This window comes from Polypterus senegalus, chromosome 9, assembly GCF_016835505.1.
Source record: "Polypterus senegalus isolate Bchr_013 chromosome 9, ASM1683550v1, whole genome shotgun sequence".
In the NCBI taxonomy this organism is placed as follows: Eukaryota; Metazoa; Chordata; class Cladistia; order Polypteriformes; family Polypteridae; genus Polypterus; species Polypterus senegalus.
In genome coordinates, this window is record NC_053162.1 from 41,551,658 (window position 1) to 41,574,645 (window position 22,988).

General features: G+C 38.0%; 1 protein-coding gene across 6 annotated transcripts in view; it reads right to left on the reverse strand.

The window, feature by feature from the left end:
* nlrc5 (NLR family, CARD domain containing 5) overlaps nt 1-22,988 on the reverse strand; it is a 167,759-nt gene that overhangs the window by 120,126 nt on the left and 24,645 nt on the right. For 3 of the 6 annotated variants that reach the window (XM_039762980.1, XM_039762979.1, XM_039762975.1), the window contains exons 2-8: nt 19,399-19,483; nt 18,065-18,369; nt 14,388-14,423; nt 13,331-13,402; nt 9,318-11,031; nt 4,387-4,470; nt 20-103 (exon numbers count right to left, since the gene is read on the reverse strand). In XM_039762980.1, the coding sequence (XP_039618914.1) occupies nt 20-103; nt 4,387-4,470; nt 9,318-11,031; nt 13,331-13,402; nt 14,388-14,423; nt 18,065-18,356 (2,282 nt within the window). In that variant the 5' untranslated portion in view covers nt 18,357-18,369; nt 19,399-19,483. Of the gene's footprint in view, nt 1-19; nt 104-4,386; nt 4,471-9,317; nt 11,032-13,330; nt 13,403-14,387; nt 14,424-18,064; nt 18,370-19,398; nt 19,484-20,033; nt 20,543-22,988 lie in introns of those variants that run through there. The other 3 variants (XM_039762978.1, XM_039762977.1, XM_039762976.1) reach the window with 2 other exon arrangements.

Consider the following 22,988-nt stretch of genomic DNA (forward strand, 5'->3'; position numbering starts at 1 on the left):
TAAAAGTGGTTAAGCTTACTTAATCTCTTTGAGGTGTGGACAGTCTTGAAGAGCTCTAGCCAGGTTAGCCACTCCAGTGTCATTTATATTTCCACCAACAAACCTGCAGTGAAAATATTGAATGGTTTTTATTGTACTGTTTATAAATGATATATTTTTTAAATTACAAGATCTATTTGGATTGGACCCAACCCTCCTGCCTGTCATTCTACTGGAACTGCATCTGATCTTGCTCTTGCGCTGTCATAAGTCCTGCGGTTAGTGATGCTGTCTTGTATGAACTGTAACCTTTTATTTACTTTGCAACTTTTTTATAGCTCTTTATCTGTCCACTTCAGGGCTCTCTTTAATTACAGTTCTGCATTTTGGAATGAACTTGTCTTGCATTAGACACAAATTGCATTTAGGCCTGCTCCACTGTTCCTCAAATGTCTCCACATACTCTTCAAAATAATGGTTCTTTAAGGGCACTTTGCTGGGCTGCTTGATTTTCAAGAGAGCCATTGCTTGACAAACAAATATTTCATTCTGTGAAGGGTTCTTTGCACATGGAATTGGTTCTTTCGGCTTTCAAAAGGTTCCTGATTTTTTTACTAAAACGAATCTTTAATGCATATTAGGCTGCATACCAGGGTACAGTACTGACAGAGCCAGAAAACCTGAAATTGTATGCAGCAAGAATCCTTCTAAAATCATGAACCCATTGTTATTTCATAAATCCGTAATCATCTGTTTATTGTTATTTATGGAGCCTGCTTTGAATCTAAATAAATAAAAGGTTCTTTCTGGGACCTTCATATGCATGGTTCTTTTGAGAATCAAAAATGATTCCTCTATGGCATCACTGTGAACGACGACATTATCCATCCATCCATCTTCTAACCCGCTGAATCCGAATACAGGGTCACGGGGGTCTGCTGGAGCCAATCCCAGCAAACACAGGGCACAAGGCAGGAACCAATCCTGGGCAGGGTGCCAACCCACCACAGGACACACACTAACACACCAAGCACACACTAGGGCCAATTTAGAATCGCCAATCCACCTAACCCGCATGTCTTTGGATTGTGGGAGGAAACCAGAGCGCCCGGAGGAAACCCACGCAGACACGGGGAGAACATGCAAACTCCACGCAGGGAGGACCCGGGAAGCGAACCCGGGTCTCCTAACTGCGAGGCAGCAGCACTACCACTGCGCCACCGTGCCGCACGACGACATTAGCACCTTTATTTTTAAGAATGCACTTGAAAATGTATTCCAGTTAACATTTTTTGACTTTGCCAGGACTGGCCAAAATTTGCCCTATGAAAATGAAATGTAACAGCTTCAAGTTTGTGAATCACCGTTCTTCCAAAACACTGAAATCCTGATTATTACTAAACATAAAATCCTAAAAGGCTTCTCCTCTTCTTGGTACTTTAAAAATTTACACTGATAACATGAATGAAATCCTGTTCTTGTTACAAAGTTATGCCAGGTCATATTTGGGTAATTAAAGTTCTCCATTACTATAACATCCCCCTCTACTATTGCTTTTTCAATATTATTGAAAAAAAGGCATAATGAAACAAATGACTGCATTGGTGAAGGGATCTACAGCACACTCGTATCGCCCCTTTTGAAGCAGATATGCATTTCACTTCTCCCTTATGTTAATGGCTTCTCTCCCACCTTTTCAATTTTGCTAAATAATGTGTAACCATATGTGTTATACTTGTCCCTATCCCTTGCATTTAGACAAGTTTTTATTATTGCTCTTATATAATTATGACTATCTACATACAGCCCCATCATCTTATTCTTTATACTTCTAGTATTAAGGAAACCAATTTGTAATATATTGTTCATTTTATGCCTGCTTATTAATTTGTGTTTATACCCCTGCCTGTTCTTTTATGTGAAGTTATAAACCTGGCCTGTATTAAACTTTCTTCCTCCATTCTCTAGTTTAAACAATCCTTGACTAACCTTCTCATATGCGTCCCTGAATACATTGGTGTTCCTCTGGTTTTAAATGTAACCCAGCACTGTGGAACAGGTCCAGTTTGTGCAAGAAGATTATTCTAACCCCTATAAACCTGTGCCCTTCCATGCTGCACAAAGATGTAAGCCATGTGTTAAACCTTCCTATCTCCTCAGTCTTACATGGCTTGCCTTGTTGTCCAGGCAGAACATCTGAGATGACCACCTTGTAAGTTTAGCTCTTCAGCTTATATTGGCACCTAATTTTAAATATAGACTGGCAGTCTGTTCACTTGTTTCTCCTTACAGTAGAACCGTGGCTTTTCTGGATCAGGAATTTTTGAGCATGTAGTTAGAATGCCCCCTTGCTGCTTCCCATGGAGGAGTACAACACAAATTCTGCTGAAAGTCAAACTGTCTCAAAACATGATGGAGCACTGATATTTTTTAGCTTGCCTGGGAGCATTTGAAAACCCTCCAAATGGTCCTGGAAGAAGTTGCTGAGGATACATTAGCCTGGTCATCACTAATCTGCACATTGTCACTATAGTCCCAGTGACCATAAGTGAAAAACTAAGTGACATTACAGATATAAATACAGCACTATGAGTCGGTACAGAGTGCTATATAAAAGTGAACTGAACTAAAATTTTACCATGCCCTGTAGTCCAAAGATGGATGGATTCTTGTAAATTTCTTTGACCAACTTTGATAGTATGAATGCCACATCCCGACCAAAGAAGGATATGGTACCTTACCCGGACAGGAGGCTCTGAACAGGCAGATGGGCATCTTGACCAAGAGAAAGGAAGGAGCCAGACCTTGAAGTGATGGCCAGAGGAAATGGACGGATAGCCAACCGGAAGTGAAAGATATTGCTGGAGACTTCTTATTCCCCCAGAACAGGCGATGGCAGCAGCCCTCCCTATTGGCACCCATTCGGGAACCAGTAGGGAATCCTGGGAGAGGTAGTCCAGTACTAAAGCACTGCTGGGACCATGGGTGCCACAAGAGGGTGCTGTTGGGAAATGCTCTTCCTAAAATGGGACTTCCGTATGATACAGAAGTACTTCTATTGGGCAGTGGCCCTGGCACCAGAAGTACTCCTGGGTCCTTAATAAAAGGGACCGCACTCCCTTGTCCAGGTAAGTTGAAGCCGGGAGAACTTAAGCAGCACTTGACTGAACACTGCTAAGCTCTGAATGCAACTAACTGACAGAGTAGTAGTCCATGACAGGGTAGCCATTTTAAAACCCTTATGGAATCATTTGATCCTAGGGTCTTAAAAGCAAAGGGACAGAAAGTGACCCTTTGTGTCCTAGCACCTAAGAGCCTTGACATTCTCCTAAAAGACAAGCACAATGGATCAATTCTGGGTTGCTAGAAGACAGTGTGGTTCTGGTAGTATTGTTCTGAGAATCACTGCTGTCCTCTGACTGCTTGTTCAAGCCCCCATGTGCCAATGCACTCAACCCAATTTAGAGCAGTGCTCACCAAGCATACGTTATGTGACTACCACACATCTGTATCTTGTGTGTCATGTGTTATTTAATTTTCAGAGCCAAACACATAAATCCCAAACTACAGCCAGTGTTCAGTGATGCAAGGAGTGATCCCACCTTTTGGGTTACCAACCACAAAATCACAAGGAGGATAATGACATTTACTAACACAATAAATTCATAATTCAAAACATAACAAAATAAAAAGTCATTCAACACAGTGACTAAATGATAAATGAACAGAATATTATTAACAGAAATACCCATAATAAATGGCCCATACTTCAGACAGCCTTGGACTCACAATCCCTCCTAACCCATTAACAGCTGTGTTTGGGGTTCTTCCAGAGGGGCTTAAAGTGGAGAAGGACAAACAAATTGTGATTGCATTCACTACACTCTTGGCACGCAGACTTATTCTGATAAACTGGAAGAACCCAAACTCTCCTCTTTTAAGTCAGTGGGAAACTGATGTGTTATATTATTTAAAATTGGAAAAAATCAAATACTCAGTTAGAGGATCTGTGCAGACTTTTTTCAAAACATGGCAGGATCTAATCAGTAATATTTTAAAATAAGTTTATAAAGCACAGAGAATTTATTAACTTAGGTATGTTTACAAACCTTAAATCTTACACCGTTTGACTTGCTCTCTCTCTCAGGGGTGGGGATCGATCTGTTCTTAACATAATTCTTTTTTTTGTAAAAACTTGATTGCTATGTATGGATTGTAATAAAATTAATAAAATAAATAAATAAATAAATAAATGGCCCATACTGAAATATAAATGAAAAAAACAAAGAAGGGATATAAACATAAGCCACAGAAGGAACCCTGGCTAAAATACAACACATATACACTCCACAATACACACAAACACACACACATGCATTGTGCCTTGCTTACTACTTTGATACTCACTCAAATATCTGAAGAAATTCAATTTTAGGCAGAACAGCAGCAAGGGCTTCAGCAAATGTATTATTGTATTTTCGGCTGCGGAAGCTGAAAAGTAGGAAAATGTTGAAACAAATTTAAATGCAAACCAATAACAAATGCAACTGATAAACTCCTGACAAAGGTGAAGTGTGAACCTCAGGGTCAAGGATGATTATGAAGAAGTATGGATGAATTGCAAACTTTTCACTAAGCGAGAACATAATCTGCCATGTACTATGTGACAAACAGCCATGTACAAAAACATGTTTTTTTTCTTTTTTTACTTTGGGCAAAAAAGTGGAGCTTTGTTTTTTACATTTGGAAAGGAAACAGGACTCCTAACTCTAGCACCGCAGAGAATGTGAAGCTACTCCCACCCACCAGTGTCCAAGATGTACTAATTTGTAGTGTAAAGCTGTTCTATAAGAGGCACCAAGTGGAATAAAAGTGTGACTCTATCATATGACATGGTCATAAAATGCAAATATGTGTGTGTGGGAGACATGCAGTGCAGAAGTGAACATCTTAGTCATGGTACACATGAATTGCACAACTGAGATATCTCAGATATATAATTGTGAAAGGCAGAGGTACTTCCGTATAAAGGTGGCCATCTCTATAAAGTTGTGGGGAAAAGAGCACAGTTGAGAATTTCCTATTGCAGATATTCTCTGTCTTTTTTACATCAGCCAAGGCAAAATCCTAGTTGCAGAAAAGCTGACTAAATCTATAACCTTTGGTGGCTCTGGGCATTGATACATGATAAAAATATCTAAAATGCATAGATTCGTTAAAGTGAATTTTCTAACCAGCTTAACTATGGAAAGAACATGACACATCATATAATAGTTGATTAAAGTATGTAGGACAATGGCTATAATTGGAGAAATTTTCAGATTGTAAGAATTATTTTTTTGGAATTATTTAAAGAATCTACACATTTTGATTGAATTAAATTAATCCTTTTATGAGTGCCCCACAGTTTTATTTTTAGTCACATATGACAAACAAAATCTTATTACAAAAAATATATATATTTTTTATGATTTTTTAATAAAATCATGTCACTTAAAAATCTTTATAATTTTTTTTAACCACCCTAATGCCTCACAGTTACAAAATGCCTCACATGTTACAAAAACCTTGAATTTGACAGAAATGACATTAGTGACAGAGTGGAGTCCAAATTACGTAACATTCATTCATATTCATTTCTAATTTCAGAAAATCCTAACCACAGTGAAACATTACACGTGTGAAATACTGCAAATGTGCCTTTGTCTACTGGTGAATTGAACTTTCAGTCTTTCATAGAAAAGCCCATCACTTTATCCACTGAGCCAATATCACCAAATCACTGAAAAGAGTATTTTGCCAAAGTTGTATATCGTGGTACCTGGATGGGGGTAGTAACCAGCTGGGACTCCCAGGAGGACCGGAGGAGGGCTTGCGCCTTCCCCAGACCATGTGGGGGTGACCACCCTGGTAACTTTGGGGGCCACGGGTACAGAGCTTTGAAGCTCAACCCTGTAGGGGCCCGTGGTCACCGCCAGGGGGCACCCCTATGCCTTTGGAGCCCTGGACCTCAGCACTTCCACCACACCCGGAAGTGCTGGGGGCAAGACGACAGGGGACACCTGGAGTGCTTCCGGGGATGCAGCCGGCAATTCCGCTACACTGGGGCGTGTCGGTGGAAGATTGCTGGAACCCACCTGGAGCACATCCGGGTGCTATAAAACGGGCCGCCTCCCTTCATTGAATGGTTGGAGTCTGGTGAGGAGAAGGACAGAGCTTGGCGGAGGAGGCAAGGAGGCGGCCTGAAAAGTAAAGCATTGTGAAGAGGCCAGGATTTTGGGGACTTGTGGGGTTTTGTGGTGCACTTTACGAACTTGTACGTAGAATGTATAATAAACGTGTGTGTGGTGAAACCAACGTGTCTGCCTGTCTGTGGTCAAGCCAGTCGCCACAATATAATAATGAAATATTGGTTAAATTAAAAAAAAGCTTGTGTACATTTGTCTCGAACCTTTAACTTTTTCGATTGAACGTCCAACACGCTTAACACCTGACCAATGCTGCTTAACTGACAACACACTTCATGCTTAACATTTTATGGATTTCAACTTAATGGTCAGAGATTATTCTTACACTGTGAAGAGTATTAATGATGAAAATTAAAGTGGAAAATACATATAGTGGATTCAGAACATATTGAGACCTTTTTACTTTCTGCTTACTTTATTACATTGAAGATTTAATTTTAAATGGACAGTTTTTCTATTTTTGCCCATCAATCAACACATCATATCCTAGAATGACAAATGTGTTTTTCAGAATGATATGCAAGTTATTATTAAAAATCAAAACCTGAAATCTCTCATTCATATAAATTAGATCAGATTAGAGATCTTTATACACTCTAAGAGCATAGTGAAATTCTTGGACCACAGTTGCAGTGATGTATAAATAAGTGCAGTAAATAAATATGAGTAGCATAAGATAAATAAGTAAATAAAGAGCATAAATAAATAAATACAGATAATAACAGAAGAAAGAAATGTACACTATAATTACACATAAACCAGTAGGTGGGTACAGTACACAGTGCAAGGCAGGTAGGATTAGAATACTGCGAGTTCAGTGACCTTATGGCCAGGAGAAAAAAAACTGTCCCTGAAGCGGGTAGAGCAAGTGGTGAGGATCTGGTAGTGCTTCCAAAAAGGTGGATGTGAAAACAGTGGAATGAGCTGTGTGGCTGTTATCAGAGATGATGGACTCAGCTTGCCTCAGAGATCTGGTTGAGTAGATGGTATGAAACTGTAGGTCAGTCCCAAATATTTTAGAAGCTGTACTGACAGACCTTTGGAGGAGTTTCCAATCCTGGCAAGTGAGGTTACCAAATCACATTATGATGCATCTGCTCAGGAAACTTTTAATAGTGCACTGATAAATGTTCACTAGTGTGTGGAGTATTCAGACTCTTAATTTAGCACTTTGTTAGAAGCCCCTTTGGCTGTTACAGCTTGGAGTCCTCTTAGGCACATCTCTCAAATGCAATGGATAAACCTAGTAACTACCATTTTTTTCAAAATTGAGTTTTTTTAGTTTTTGGAGTTACTAGGTCTTCCCTGATGTGATAAGGTATTGGTGATGGACAAATATGTCTTCATTCCAGTCATAGCATGATGGAAAAAGCTAGTATGTACACAATATTTTACATACTACAGGACAAAAACCTAGCAACCAATGAGGAAAGACTGCCTACCAATGAAAACGTAATGATCATGTGATTTTCATGCTGTGACTGCTTGATTTAAATGGCAGGTGTTGTTGATTGATATAAAAAACAATATTGTGTGTGTGAAGCTCAGGAAAAATGAGATCTAGAGGTCGTTAATTATAGGGGTGATATCATTTACTCAATTTGCCAAAAACTTGAAAGATGTGATGGTTTTTCCATAGTTGGTGAGATATGCACACTTGGATATGGGCAGATTATCCAATTATCCTAGCAGATCTCCTCAATATGTTAGACTGGATGGGAAGCATCAGTAAACATCCATTTCTAGGTCTCATCACAGATGTTCTATTGAGTTTAATTCTGGGCTTTGGCTGGACCACTCAAGGGCAGTCATAGACTTGTCACAAAGTCACTTCGTTGTTGTCTTGGTTGTATGCTTCAGGTCATTGTTGTGCTGAAAGGATCGCAGTCTGAGATTGTGTGCACTCTGGCATAGGTTTTCTTCAAGAAACTCTCTGTACTTGTCTATAGTCATCCTTCCCTCATTTCTGACCATTCCACCTGCCCCTGCTGCTGTGGAGCACCCCCAAAGAATGATGCTAGCACCACTATGCTGCAGCATAGGGATGGTGTTAGACAGGTGATGAGCATTTCCTGGTCTTTGCTATACATAGTGCTTGGAGTTCTGCCAAAAGAGTTGTTTTTGTCTCATCAGACCAGAGAATCTTCTTCCTCATGGTCTCAAATGTTGTCACATGCCTTTAACTCAACTGTGGGGTCCATCTAGCTACTCTACCATGAACACCTGATAGATTGAGTGCTCCTGAGATGGTTGTCCTTCTAAATGGTTCTCCCATCTCAGTAGAGGACTTGTAAAGCTCTGTTAGAGTGACCAATGGGTTAACGGTCACTTCCTTGAGCAAGACTCTTCTTGTCTAGTTACTCAGTTTGGCCAGAATGTGAACTCTAGGAAAAGTTCTGGTGGTTCTAAATCCCTTCTACTCCACAATTATGGAGACCTGAAAGCTTTAGAAATATTTTTATACCTTCACCCTGATCTATGCCTCACCACAATTTGATTGTGGAGATCCACAGAGTGTTCCTTGGACTTCATGTCTTGATTTTTGTCCTGACATGCAGCGTGAATTGTGGGACCTTAAAAACACAAGTGTGTGCCCTTCTAAATGATGTCCATTCAATTCAGTTTGACACAGAGGGATTCCAATCAAGTTCGAGACACATCTCATGAAGAAATAAATTAAACAGGATGTACCTGACCAGAATTTGGAGTGTCGCTGCAAAGTGTCTGAATACTTATATAAAAGAGATTTCAGGTTTTAATTTTTAATGAATTCGCAAACCATTCTGAAAACATGTTCTCACTTTGTCATTATGGGTTATTAAGTTTAGGTTGATGGGCAAAAATGGTAAAATTATCCGTTTAAAATTAAATATACAGCACAATAAAGAATATAGAAAGTGAGATGATCTGATTCCACCACATTTATTATGGACTCAACTGGGGCTTGAGAATAGGGTCATGTAAGCAAAGAGTTAAATAAGATACAATCATTTATGATTCAGTGATTAGCAAGTCAAATTGTGTGAGTGACCAAGATGGGTCTGCAGTGTCATGTGTGACTAGGCCAGTTGTAGTTTCAGTCATACTTACACAAGTCCTTGGATAGCGCTACAGCGAGGGAGAACATCCAGTCCCTCCACTTCTATTGAGCAGCCTGCAATATCAAGACAAACATCTCTTCTGCTGTGTTTCAGGATGTAAACTAAAGCATTCATATCCACAGGTGTCAGTCTGAAATTCCGAAATTCATATTTTTGATGAGCTCCAATCAGCTCAGCTAGCTGAGGGTCTTGGGTTTCATGAGCACAATGGCACAACTCGATGATTTTTGGACCTGACAAATTACTGGTGCCTAATTTTGTTAACATGTGCAGGATAACCCTTTGTCGCTTTTCAACCCATGACTCATTATGTCTCGCCAGAGTGGACAGAAGTGAGGTACATTCTTTCGACGAGAGACCCGAAACAAAAATGTGGAACATGTCAGTGAACACAGTTTTACGATCATTTTTTGAAATCCACTTTGATTTCAGGTTGAAACTCTTCCGCAGCTCAGTCTCGTTGATGCTGTCACTTGTGATCAGATGTAAGGCAGCAAAAAACTCCTGCATGGTCAAGTGAATGAAGGCACAGCCAACATTTTTCACTCTGTCCTCATTTTTCACTTCAAAGACACTGAGAAATGCATTTTCAGAAAAAAACTTAATGACAGAATTTGAAACATCGTGGGCATAGAAGACAATATTGCTCTGATCCAGACCCCTCATGGCCAGCTCGCTGAGTTCATTAATCTCTTGCCTGTACTTCTGCAGTAATGTTTTCGAACACTTGGGACCTGATATCGCTTGCTTCTTGCTAAGGAATGCCAAGAGCATTTTAATATAAACCTGAGTCATGGTGTTGGGCAGTTGTGACTTCCCACACCCTTGAGAAAGTGAGTGGTCCAGGCACATGCAACAGACAAAGCACAAGGCTGGAACATAGCACATGTTCAGAATATTTGGGTCTTCCATGAGGTGTCTGAGAGCTTGCTCCTTGTAGCTGCAGTCATTAAAAAAGTTCCTTGCAAACTCTTCTACTTGCCTGTGATCAAACCCTAAAACTTCTCCCACTTGATCAACAGCATGGAGAGGTAGGTCTAGGACATCCTTGGGCCTGCATGTGACCAGCAGAGTACAACCATTCAGAAGTTTTCCTGTGTACAGAGCGGAAAAAAGCTCAATGACAGAGACAGGTTTCTCCATACTATAAGTGTGGGTTCCCAGCAAGTCAATTTTCCCAGCAAACTCATCATAGCCATCAAATATAATGCACAACTTCTGTGGATTTGTGGAGATGAATTCAAATACGAGATCTTCATCTTCTTCTGGCTTATGGAAGAAATTAAACAACAGCTGTCTGAGGGTCAATTTCTTCTTTATTAAATTAAGCTGACGGAACTCAAACAAGTAGATAAGACTCAAGTCAGGAAGTGCTCCCTTTGCCCATTGGTAGGTAATGTGCTGCATCAGCATGGTTTTGCCAGTTCCTGCTTTTCCTAAAAGTACAATAACTCTGGATTCAGAGGTGTTACTTGGTTCAAGCAACTCAAGCACTTTGACACATCTGGCCATTTCACTTTTGCAGCTCTGTAAACCCCTGAGATTTCTGCGAGTCTTGTCCATTCGCTCTTTCCACATATTCTTACTCATCAAGTTTATAGGAATATGGTCAAGTGAAGTAGGTTTTAATATCCCAGTGTTCATTTCTTCATGTCGTTGCAGCAGCATGCTCATCAGAGAAGACTTGTAAATTTCAGAAAGGTCTAAAACAAAACAAAATGAAATGTTAAGTACTGCACTCTTAGTAGGCACATCTAAAGGTGATATTTTTCTAACACCCTCAATATCATCAGTATTGTATTTGAGAATGTTAACAAAGGATTACAGATACTTTTTTGTGTTAGAACATTAGAAACATTCAGATGAGAACAGGTCATTCAGCTTAATAAAGCTAGCCAGTCTTACCCACTTAATAATTCTAAGATAACATCAAGTCTAGTTTTGAAGATCCCTAAAGTCCTTCTGTCCACACTACTTGGTCTCTTATTCCATGTGTCTATGGTTCTCTGTATGAAGAAAAACTTCCTAATGTTTGTGTGATATTTACCCTTAACAAGTTTCCAACTATGTCCCCTTGATCTTGATAAACTCATTTTAAAATAAGAGTCTTGTCTTCTAATAATACCCTTTTGCTTAAACTGAAAAGGCTCAGATCTTTTAATCTTTCCTCACAACCCATCTACAGCAGTTCTGGAATCAGCCTAGTCGCTCTTTCCCGGACTTTTTCAAGCACTTTTATTCGAACTGGTAAAGCCTGTAAAAACATTCTTATGTTGGTACTGAGGTGATACCATCATCATAATAAAGAAAAAATTCTATAGATGCCAACTGGAAAATAGAAAAAGCATGGAAATAAGAACAGGGAAAAACAAACACAACCTTTTTGTGAAAACAATCAAATCAAGATAAACTGCCATCATAAATCAGGATTTGTATGATTATTTCATGATGGTGAAAATGCAATACAATTTTACATTTTTAGAAAGACAAAAAAAGGAAATGAAACAAAATATAAATTTGACACTAACACTTTTGTCAAAATCTGCGCGTTGAACCCTTTGATCCAAAACATAGACCCACCAGCCCTGTCTCACAGAGAGATATGAAGTGGAATGTGTGGACGAAGGCTTCAGACCAGACAGCAGGTGTAATTATAAAGCAGCTTTATTTTTGCAGAGTCACAGTGAGAAGAGTTTCAGAAAAGCAGACAATCAAATATACATGACAGCGTCAGGGCTCTTATGAACCCTGTCTGTTGGGTGGGGTCCAGTTTTATACCCTTAGAATGCGTGATTTAATATCATTATAAAATGTAACAGTCAACACATTTATTATACACAATCCTTGAGCCCCTTCAACGCCCCTTGTGCAACTTGATTTCTTGGCCCCTTTTGTTATGGCGTTCAGATGTAAGCTAAGGGAAAACGTGATAAGGCAGACTCATGTGTGGAATGCATAGACCTTGAGTCCTTTGCACAAATATTTTTCTGTTTGTTATAACAAAGCATGCTTTTACATGGTTTAGTAAAGCTTACTTCTCAGACATGAATTAGTACAAGGGAACGAAGAGACCATTCGTCTTCCACAAATGCCATCCACCCAAGAAAATAGTGGCTATATTTGAGGGGCTTTATTGAAATAATTGCAAAAAAGACAGATTCAGGTGAAACTCCACACATATTGGCCAACATTTACATCATTATTTCAATGTCATTTCCAAAAACTGTTCTGCCTGGATATACAGTTCATATTGAAGCAAGCAGTTTCTGCAGCTCTTTAAGCTAACTTGATTCATTATGCATTACAGGGTGTTGTGCAAAGACAGAAATCCCCACATTGAAGGGAAAAATACACAAATATATGGACTAATTCCAAAATGGCTTTCCATTAGACAAATGACTATTAACTCTATTTGGTAATCTGAGAGTCGACGTAATATTACGCATGCACACTGGGGTGTCCCCTGCAAAGCTCAACTGAGGTAAGCACTTCAACTCTGGGTCTGTCACTGACAATATCCTCTTCTTTCTCCAAAGCTAAGAGAAGATGGCCAGTAAGGACATTCCCAACCATCCGTGAAATCACTAACAAGTACCGCCCCTCCAAGTCGCTCCTCTATGAAAAACGACAAGCCAGAAAGGTGGTGGCTTTGTTCTTATCAGGAGCAGAGCATGGCGCAACTGATAGAGCAAGTGACAATACAAAAATTGCAGCAGGCTGACGTGGTTTCATTGTCTTTTAAAGTTCAACATATTCACATTATTTTGTAATTATTTGTTTATGCTGGGTTTTGTTTTGATTCAACAGCACTACCAGGATGGTACCCCAACTTTTTTCCCTGCTCATGACTGCCTCCTTTCCACTGGTCACAGTAGATAGTGACTGAAGACCAGGTGGGTCACAATAGATAGTGATAAAACACTAAGAGAAGAGGTATCTACCACAAGTAGTCAGATACAGTTTGAGGATGGTCCTTGTAAGGCGATAATGTCAAGAGTTTACCTGTCCTGGGTCGCTTTATTGTAGTTGAATCGTCAAACAGAGAATCTCCAGCAGGTCGTCGCCTAGAAAACTCTACATAAAAAAAGATCATTGTCATTTGTTAAAATTGTATACTTCTGCCAATAAGGTTATTCTCTGCCTGTACGATATTATTCACAAACTGAGTCAGTTAACAAATACTAATATCAGGTATTTCATGCATTTTGCAATGAACACCACCATCACAAAGTACAATACAAAGCAACAGTAGGTAACAAAAAGATGAAAAGACAGTACAAATCTATAATGAATGACACAAAGAAAATGGCAAAAAAATAATTACACCCAAAACACTTTTAAGTCTTTAAAGGTAACATAATTTAGATCGGGTGAAGGAAAGAGAACTGAAAAATTATGACTGACCACAGTGAATGTAATGGAAAGAACAGGCCGAGATGCAGAGTGTTTGTTGAATGACATTTAATGTTGTGAAAAATTCCAGAATCAGGGCTGTATAATCCACATGTCAGTTATCCAGTCATATGCTCAAAATGTGCAAAACACATGCTTTGTTTGATAAAATATTAATAGTTCTTTCTTGAAAATCAGCATACATCAAAAACAAGAAATTGCATTCCGATAATATTGTGCTTTTGAATTAAAGACATGACAGTTGATCAATGAATGAGGGTCAGAGGCAGGTCTTCCATTTAAAAGCACAGCATTATGTGAATGCATTTTCCTGTTTATGATGTATGCTAATTTTTCAGGAAGGAACCATTAATAATATTAGCCAGTTTTGCACATTTTGAGCATATGACTGGATAACTGACATGTGGAGAATGCAACATGAGTAACGTAAGATATTTTTTGTTTTCTCCATGGATATTTTTCACATTTTTTCCCATTGCACAGCACTGATCACCACTGGGTTTTATTATATCTCAAATTTCTTTCTTTCATGCTGCAATAAAACATGAGGTTAAAACTACATGGGGTAAGTAACAGATTAAAAAATATAATTTTTTGGTGGAGTATTCCATTCAAGTAAGAAAATAGTATATAAAAATTACCTTACCTTGTAATGGATCAGTGGTGTCATCAAAAGAGCTTCCTGCATTCAAAAAAAAAGAAAATAAAAATGAATATCTGAAGACTTCCAAAAATTTGCATGGTTATTTTACAGAGGACTGATTACCCTGAGTAGTAACTTATGTGAAATCTAAGAGAAAAACTAAATAATACTTATAGCGATATACTTATTCATTTTCTGCACCCATCCTTATGTACTTTGGGTCTTTCGATAGTAGGGTCCATCCAGTTTGATGCTACTGGGATTACAATGTAAAATATAAGACCACCCTTACTCAGGCTGCTTGTGAACCTAACATACACATCTTTGTAGTGAGGGTATAAATTTAGGAGACCAGTAAAAAGCCTTGCAAACATCTGTTAAAGTGTCCACTGCAAGTACAGTGACTTGGCAGGGAATTGAATACAGGTCCAAGAAACAGTAAAGTAACTGTTATATCTAAATGATTAACTCTACAAATATAGTGCTATTTACGTAAAGAAATGAATGTAGACTTGTGCTCACTTCTGATAAAATATGAAAGTAAAAAGCTCTGTCTCAGGTGATTAGAAAAAAGGGTCATATTAGTTCATTTTTCTTTCATTATTTTTCTGCACAATAAATTTTTCCTTGAGGTTTTCTTATTTTCTACTATGGTTTGTTAATGTGGAGCATTCACTTTCACTTTCATTTTGTACTTACAATGTGTTTCTGGACTTGCTATTTTAATTATATTTGAAAGTTCTACTACACCATTTTGTTTTCTAGTGAGCTCGGCAATTTTGTGGCATGGTTGCTATTGCATTTGCTAAGGGTCTTGGTTGTGTTGTCATCAGCCTAACAATATATACTGTAAATGAGAGCTGCCTTTAAATCGTTATTATGAATATTCTCAAAACCTTTCTCGCAAGTGCTTAGTTCGATTTCCTGGCAACAAATGTAGATATATATTTTTTTTTATTCTGAAATTTGTTTCACACATTGGCTTGGACTAAAGATTGGCTTATGTTTTGAGTATGATCCTTTGCTAGTTTGCTTGTTACATTTCATTTCCTGATCCATTCTGCTCTCCTACCCGAGGCAGCACAGAAAGAAGCTGTATATGGATGAGATTGACTAAATTTGAATTGGCGGCACTTGGTAAGATGTATCTATAGCTAGCACCTGCTTTGGATTCTGTTTGTATCATGCTGTATGTTTGGCACTCCCTGTTAGGAATCATTCTATCAAAACAGCTCGGTTAAAAGAGGTCTCATACAGGCTGCTATGAACCCTTTCACAATTATGGATTCCAGAGCACTGCTAACCCATCCATCCATCCATTATCCAACCCGCTACTGTATATCCTAGCTACAGGGTCACGGGGGTCTACCAAAGTAAAAACTGATTAAGCATCAACTTGCCTGTGTCGACAAATGATAGACAAAAATCTAAAGAAAAGATATTAAATTAAGGAAATAAAAATTAAAGTAACCTGTATATACATTTACTGAGCAAACCTTTAAAAACGCACCCTGTGTTGGCTGGGATTGGCTCCAGCAGACCCCCGTAACCCTGTATTAGGATATAGCGGGTTGGATAATGACTGACTGACTGACCTTTAGAAACACTATACTAATACTGGGCAGGGTCCCCTTTTGGTCTCAAAACAGCCTCAATTATTTAAGGTATGAATTTTACAAGATGTTGGAAACACGCCTTTGAGATTCTGCTCCCAATGGTATTCTAGTGGACTCAGATCCAGTGACTGAGAAGGCCACTGAAGAACACTGAACTCACTTCAGTATGAGACTACTTTCACTTTGTGACATGATGCATTATCATGCTGGAAATAGCTATCAGAAGATGGATACCTTGTGGCAATGAGTTATGCACATGGTCAGCAACAATATTCAAACAGGCCATGGCATTAAAAAGATGACTGATTAGTATTAATGGACCCAATGTGTGCCTTCTCCATGCCAACACACCACCACCACTACCAGCCTGGACTGTTGACACAAGGCAGGTTGGATGCATGGATTAATTCAAATTGTGACCCTACATAATCTGTGTGCCACAGCAGAAATCATGTTTCATCAGACCAGGCACATTTTTCCACTCTTCAACTGTCCAGCTTCAGTGAGCCTGTGTCCACTGCAGACTCAACTTTTTGTTCTTTGCTGACAGGAGTTAAACTCAAGATTTTATGTTGTAATCCATCTGCAGTCTGAGGTGTTTTTTCTGCTCAGTTGTACAGAGTGGTTATCTTAGTTACTGTAGATTATATGTCAGCTTGAACCAGTCTGGCCATTCTCTTCTGACCTCTCTCATCAATAAGGTGTTTCCATCAGCAGACCTGCCGCTCTTTGGATGTTTTCTGCTTTTTGTGTCATTCTGAGTAAATTTTAAAGACTGTTGTACAAGAAAATCCCAGGAGATCAACAGTAACAGAAATGCTCAAGCCAGCCTGTCTAGCACCAACAATCATGCCAACATCGACATAACTGAGTCATTCATGGTGATATCATACTGTGGCTACAGAACTGCACCCCTAAGATGTGCCATGCCCCTGGCACTATGATCTAAAGGTGTCTTATCATATGCAGAAAAATAGCTTAACGCCCCATAGGGTGAGCAGAGTCCTCTTTTTCCCTGACATATTCTCTTTTCAAGACATAAAATATCAGTCCTCAGAGGATACAGAAAGTTCCTAAAATTGACCAGAATTTTATTTTGTATGCATTTTTGTATATTTCATATGTTACAACTAGATATTTTGAACAAGCATGCTCCGTAATGTGGTACAGCATGTTAAATATGGGCCTCATGTGAGTAGGAAATCTGGAGGGGTTTGTTTCAACGTGAGTATGCATGGAAATTTCATTCAGATGACGACTATGAGGATGGGGCAGAAACACGTTACAGCTGAACACCAAATTATATGTAAAAAAAGATGTCCAAGTGAAAATGTAAATTTAAAAATAAATACTGCTGCTTTTAACCTGGACAAGAGTATGAAGCCAAATGTACTATAGAGCCAGTACGCACGTGCCAAAAGCAAATAAAGACACTAGCAACCTAGAGGCTCATGTTCACTCTACAAAGCACAAAACTGCGGTTTAGCAAAAGAGCTCTTTGTCAAAAGTGAGACAATTTTGTGTGAGATCAGATAAAATAGAGGAGTCAGTAGCTTCAGCTGAGGGTGTTTTGCCCTTTCACTCAGTTAAGTGTCATAATAGCAGAATAATTATAGATTAATGGATTTTTCATCTGGCTTGATGTTCATCTATTTGACAGGCCATGTGTGGTCGTTTTTATGGGCATGAGAAACACCAAAGGTTAACTTATTTTAGTATGTTTACAAATGTTTCAGTAAAGGGTAACCAATAAGGACTTCAGCAGATGAATATAATGATGAATGTAACTGGTAACACCATGCCCATGGTGCTATAGTCTAAAGGGGTCTTATCATGTGTAGACAAATAACTTAACGTTCCATAGCACATTAAGCTCCTACAGTTTAATAAAAACTGATTTTTGTAAATTAATCATATTTTTTTACTAAAAAAAATATAAGCAAGATTCATTATTTTGGAGGCACATGCTGAGTGTTGACTATCCCTGTCCTCTTTTTTGAAAACTAAAATATGGACACCTAATATGCAATAAGCCTTCTACATTTCCAGGAGCATAATTCTCACCTTCACCAGCTGCAGACATCAATCGAGTCTCCAGCTGCATTGGCAAGAACTGGCAAGCCATACAGAGAGTCTGGATGACACATGACCATGCTCTACGGTCCTTTTGTGCAATGATGTCCAGGATTAATGACAGCCTGCTCCTCTTTTCGACAACCCTGTTGACTCTGGCTTGTTCGTCTTGGTTCAAGTGACCCGTGATCTGCCAGAGGACAACATCTGATTCCTGGCAGAGGACATCGACAAGCTCTGGCTTAACCGTTTCCAGTTCGGTAGTTAAATCCATCTCCTGCATCCTGACAATTCATCTGGAAAAGAGAAACCAGAGACTTTAACAGAACTCATACACACATGAATGTTAAATGACATCTCTCCATATACAGCATGAATGAAAGAGATGTTCTCAGATACAGTAGGGCATGCGGAGTGACCATATCAGGGTTTTATCACACTTATATCTTTCTGCCATCAATTATGATGTATAATGGACTTGAAACAGGGTATGCTGAGGTTCTATAGAAACATTTCAGTAGTATCATAGAAAAAGGGTGTTAAGGAGTTACTATAGTGCATATTTCTACATAACAAACAAAATCTTTATGAAGTTCTTGTTGTATAGCTCTAAGAAATGAATAGATGCACCAATAGTAGCCCCGACTCTAAAGTGCTGCTAGTGCTTTGTATATCATATTAGGTCCAAACAAAGTGCTAAGGTCTTATTACACAGCAGTACTGAATAATAGATACACCAAAGGTAAGTCCCTATTCTAAAGTGCTACCAATATTTTGTATTTTTAATGTATTTTCCAGTATTTTGAGTGGGTTGTGCTCCCTCTTTATAATCAATTAATTAATCTACCATTCATTCAAGCTTTATTTTACAGTGCTCCTTTTATGTCCTTTTTAGTGCATTGGTTTGCATTCCTGCAGTAAACATAAAGAACCTGTTTTGAGGAATGTATTATTATTAGAAATGCTTGTATGCATTTAATATACATTTCTAATTTTGATTATTTGTTTTCTTTTACCTTGATTCAGGTGACATTATCTTGTTGTAATTTTGTATTTTTTTCATAACTGCCACACTTTTGTGTTTTTCTTTATTTGGACACCACCATTTTACAGCTTTTGGGCGCTTTGGTGCTATGTGGTTGCTGGGCACATTATGGATGTGTCAAGTGACTTAAAACACTGATACACATTTTTACATAATTGAGACATTACAAGAGCACTGGAGCAAGTTAATAAACAATGTAAGAAAAAATCCTGGTTCTGATCGTTGCTTCAACTTAACCTTTAATCTCTGGTGACCGATCAAATGACTTGTGCGTACTGACCTGAGCAAATGCTCACAACTATCCTTTTGTGAAGCCCTTAAAGAAAGAGGGGATGCACTGGCTTTACTTCCACAGGATGCCTCTGCTGCAAGAAAACATAACCTCTTATGAATTAAAATGAAGATCTGGGTGCTTTCTATCTTTCAGAATATTCTGGAAGACTAACACTCCTACAGATCCTGCTGCAGGACAGGAATTCTGATAACATCATTTAATTTTGCTGATTGTGGTAATTCATAGAATGTAGTCAACTTATTCCAGGAGAATTATAAACACAAACAAGTTTTTAAATTTCTTTGAAAACTCTGTAATTCTTCTATCAAGACTGAAATAAAGCCTGGTTTACAAAGAGCTAAACTTCCTTGTTATTTGTGAAACACAGAATCTCAGAATGCAACAATGTCTTTTGATGTCTATCACTTGTAAATACAAACTGTTCAATATTAGACACCATACATCCTTTTCAAAAATGACACCTCTAATATCCAACATGAAACTGGTGTCATACAAGTGCGAACAGGAGACATCTACAGTAAAGGGCCTGAATAATAGTAATTCCATGCCAGACCAGGGGGTGGCGAAGTGCACTAACTGTCTCTCTCAATCCCTTGCAGACCATTCTTGGGAAATCCTACCATGTTCCGGAGCCTCTGATGACATCACTTTCTGTTCCAGCACCAGCAAAGGTGTCTCCTCAGGTCCCGATGACGTCACTTGCGGTCCTGGCGCTGCTGATGATGTCACTTCCTCCGCTGGACTTTAAAGCCGCCATCTTACCTCCACATCATCAGTTCAGTAGTTGACTTTGATCGGTAAAGATCTTTGATTTATTTTCAGCCTTTTACAGCCAGGACATAATATGTGGGTGGCTACCCCAAAACTTTTTGATGTCTTTGTGTGATATTTGGGCCAATGTGTAATGTGAGTGATAATGGAAGAAGCAGCCACTGAGAGGCATTGTTCAAAGAACAGTCTGAGCAGGATTTTAAAAAATCAAGTATACACCATATCGATGTGACATAACCTTATAGACCATTTTATCCATGCGTAAATTATTAAATCAGCTTAATCCAGCTCTGAATCAAGAGGCCAAAACTAATTAAGCACCAAATGATTCAATTACAGTGGCTGTTCAGCATCATGAATCAACCAATCAGGATGCCATATGCGCAGGGATATCCTTTGTAAATCTGATATGATTGTGTTCTTTGTTTGGTTTATTATAACTTTTTCTGCTATAATTTTTTTAATTTAGATTTTTGATAATTGTTTTAGTATTTTCTCATCTTATGGGGGTTGTTGATCATGACAAGTTTGATTATAACACTGGATTTTAATTTGGACTTTACTTTGGCATTGTTATATTTATATTATGCCATTTCGTTGTCATTTTATTTTATCGGAGGAACTGCCGTTTGTTTACATGTTTCCCTAGTATCAACCCGGAATTACATGGTGTGTGACATCATCACAACGACAGGATAAAAAAGGCTGTCACTTTGGTCCCATCTTTATCTAAGATTACAGATAACTCCATACCTTCTTACAATTGTAATTAATAGTTTTTTTATTTTCTTTTTATGAGTTTTTGCCGTTTCCTTTTAACTTCGATTGTTGGTTTAGAGGTTTGTTAAAAGTTTGAGATGCACATATTTTTGATTTAACTGGTTACTATTCTTGCTTGCCTCTCAACAGTGTCTTTTCTCCTGATGATTATTTTTTACTCGCTGATATTTTCCATTCCTAGCAGGACAACCAAGTATTTAGTATCTCGACATCAATATTAAGAGTACAATAAAGTTCCCTTCCGGGTTTCCCATAGTTCTTTAGTTAGTGTTTCCTTTTGAGGTTGACTATCTAATTAGTTAGTTGATTGCCTTTGTTAGTAGTAAAAATATAAGACTCAAAATTTAAGTTAATGTAACTGAAATCTTTCATTAATTTTCTGAAACTGCTTATTCCAATTGACTCTGAAACTGTGAAGCAGTAATGTGAATTGCTATGATTAGTCCTGACTAATATACAGAGAAATCTCTTAAAAGAGGGGAGGGGAACCCTAAACCTCTGGTAAACTAATAATAAACCCGTAAAAATAAAATTTCTAATTAATTTTATTTAACTCAACCAAAAAAACAACCAATAATTCAAAATGGAATTTTAAAAAATAATATTTATAAACAAATCTGCAAATGATTCTAAGAAAGAATACAAATTTAGGACAAGAGCAAAAATACTAAACAATTACAAAAATACATTCTGAAATAAAGTGTTTATACAAGACCCTAATCCAAGAGACAAAGCAATGGATCAAAAATCAAAATCATAATTTAAAAATACCTGACTAAAGTGATGACAGAGAGCTGAACAACATAAAAATGGAAAACTAATGCCTCAGCACGTACTTAAGGCATGTTGAACTAATCCCCTTGGGCTCAATAGATAAATGATTATAATTATAAATAAATTTTAAAAAATAGCAATTGCAAAATAATTTAAAAAAATAAACAAAATATGAAACTTAACTTTTTAACTAAAATATTATCATAGAAAAACATCAGAATAATCAGCAAAAAACAGCAACATAAACAAACTAAAGTAAAGAAGACTGAGACCAACAACAGAGCCCTGGTAAAACCATAAGAGCTAACCCTTGTGCCATCTTACCAGATATATTTTATTGAAATTTCTCAAAATAATTTGAATGTGCGTTACATTACTTAGGACTCTAAATGGTCTCTGTAAGCAGACATACTTCAATGTGAAAGACTGTCTTGTATTTGATAAGCTCCAGCCCTCATCTGACCTTAATGCTAGATTAAGCAGACTGCCGGACTAAGACAGACATCATGCCTAGCTTGTCATTCACTGCCCATTATTACAAAGTGTAGTTGTTACAGAACCCTGAACTTTAAAAACACAAGATTGTCGGTTCAGTCCCTAATTTTAAATCACTTGCCTGTGCTCCTAGAGTAAAAAATGTGGATAGGTGTCTTCCAAATATAAAATAATTCTGCCAAGAAAAATGAACTGTTGAATAATTGTATGTTTAGAAGTAAAATCTTTAAATATTAGAAGCTTTTTATAACATGGATAGCACCAAAAAATCCTCAATACCAGAACACAAAAGTTCATACAGACATTGGGAAAATATGCAAAACTTCAAAAGATCTAAATCAAAACTGTTTATACTAATTATGAAGTTGCTTCAAAATATTAATACGAAAAGATCAAAACAAATGGGGCAACATTTCATACACATTTTACTTGAAATACGTTTATGCGACACTTTCACAGCTGTTTCGATCACTTTACCTTAATTATAATACAACATGCACAGGAGCTGAATCATTTACGGAGGTGGAAAAAGATAAAGGGTTAGGTTAAAGCCAGAAAGTAAAACGGAAGCAAAAATAATGAATAAAATGTGTTTGGACTCCTTAAGAGGAGGAAGCTTTTTTGAAGATTTTAGCTCCCATTTAATTCCTTTAAACAAATGAGGTCCCTGTTGATTTCATAATTCACTTCTGAACCTACTCCTCCCAACCTGCTCCCCACCAACTTCTTTTTACCTACTGTAAACCGTGTACTTT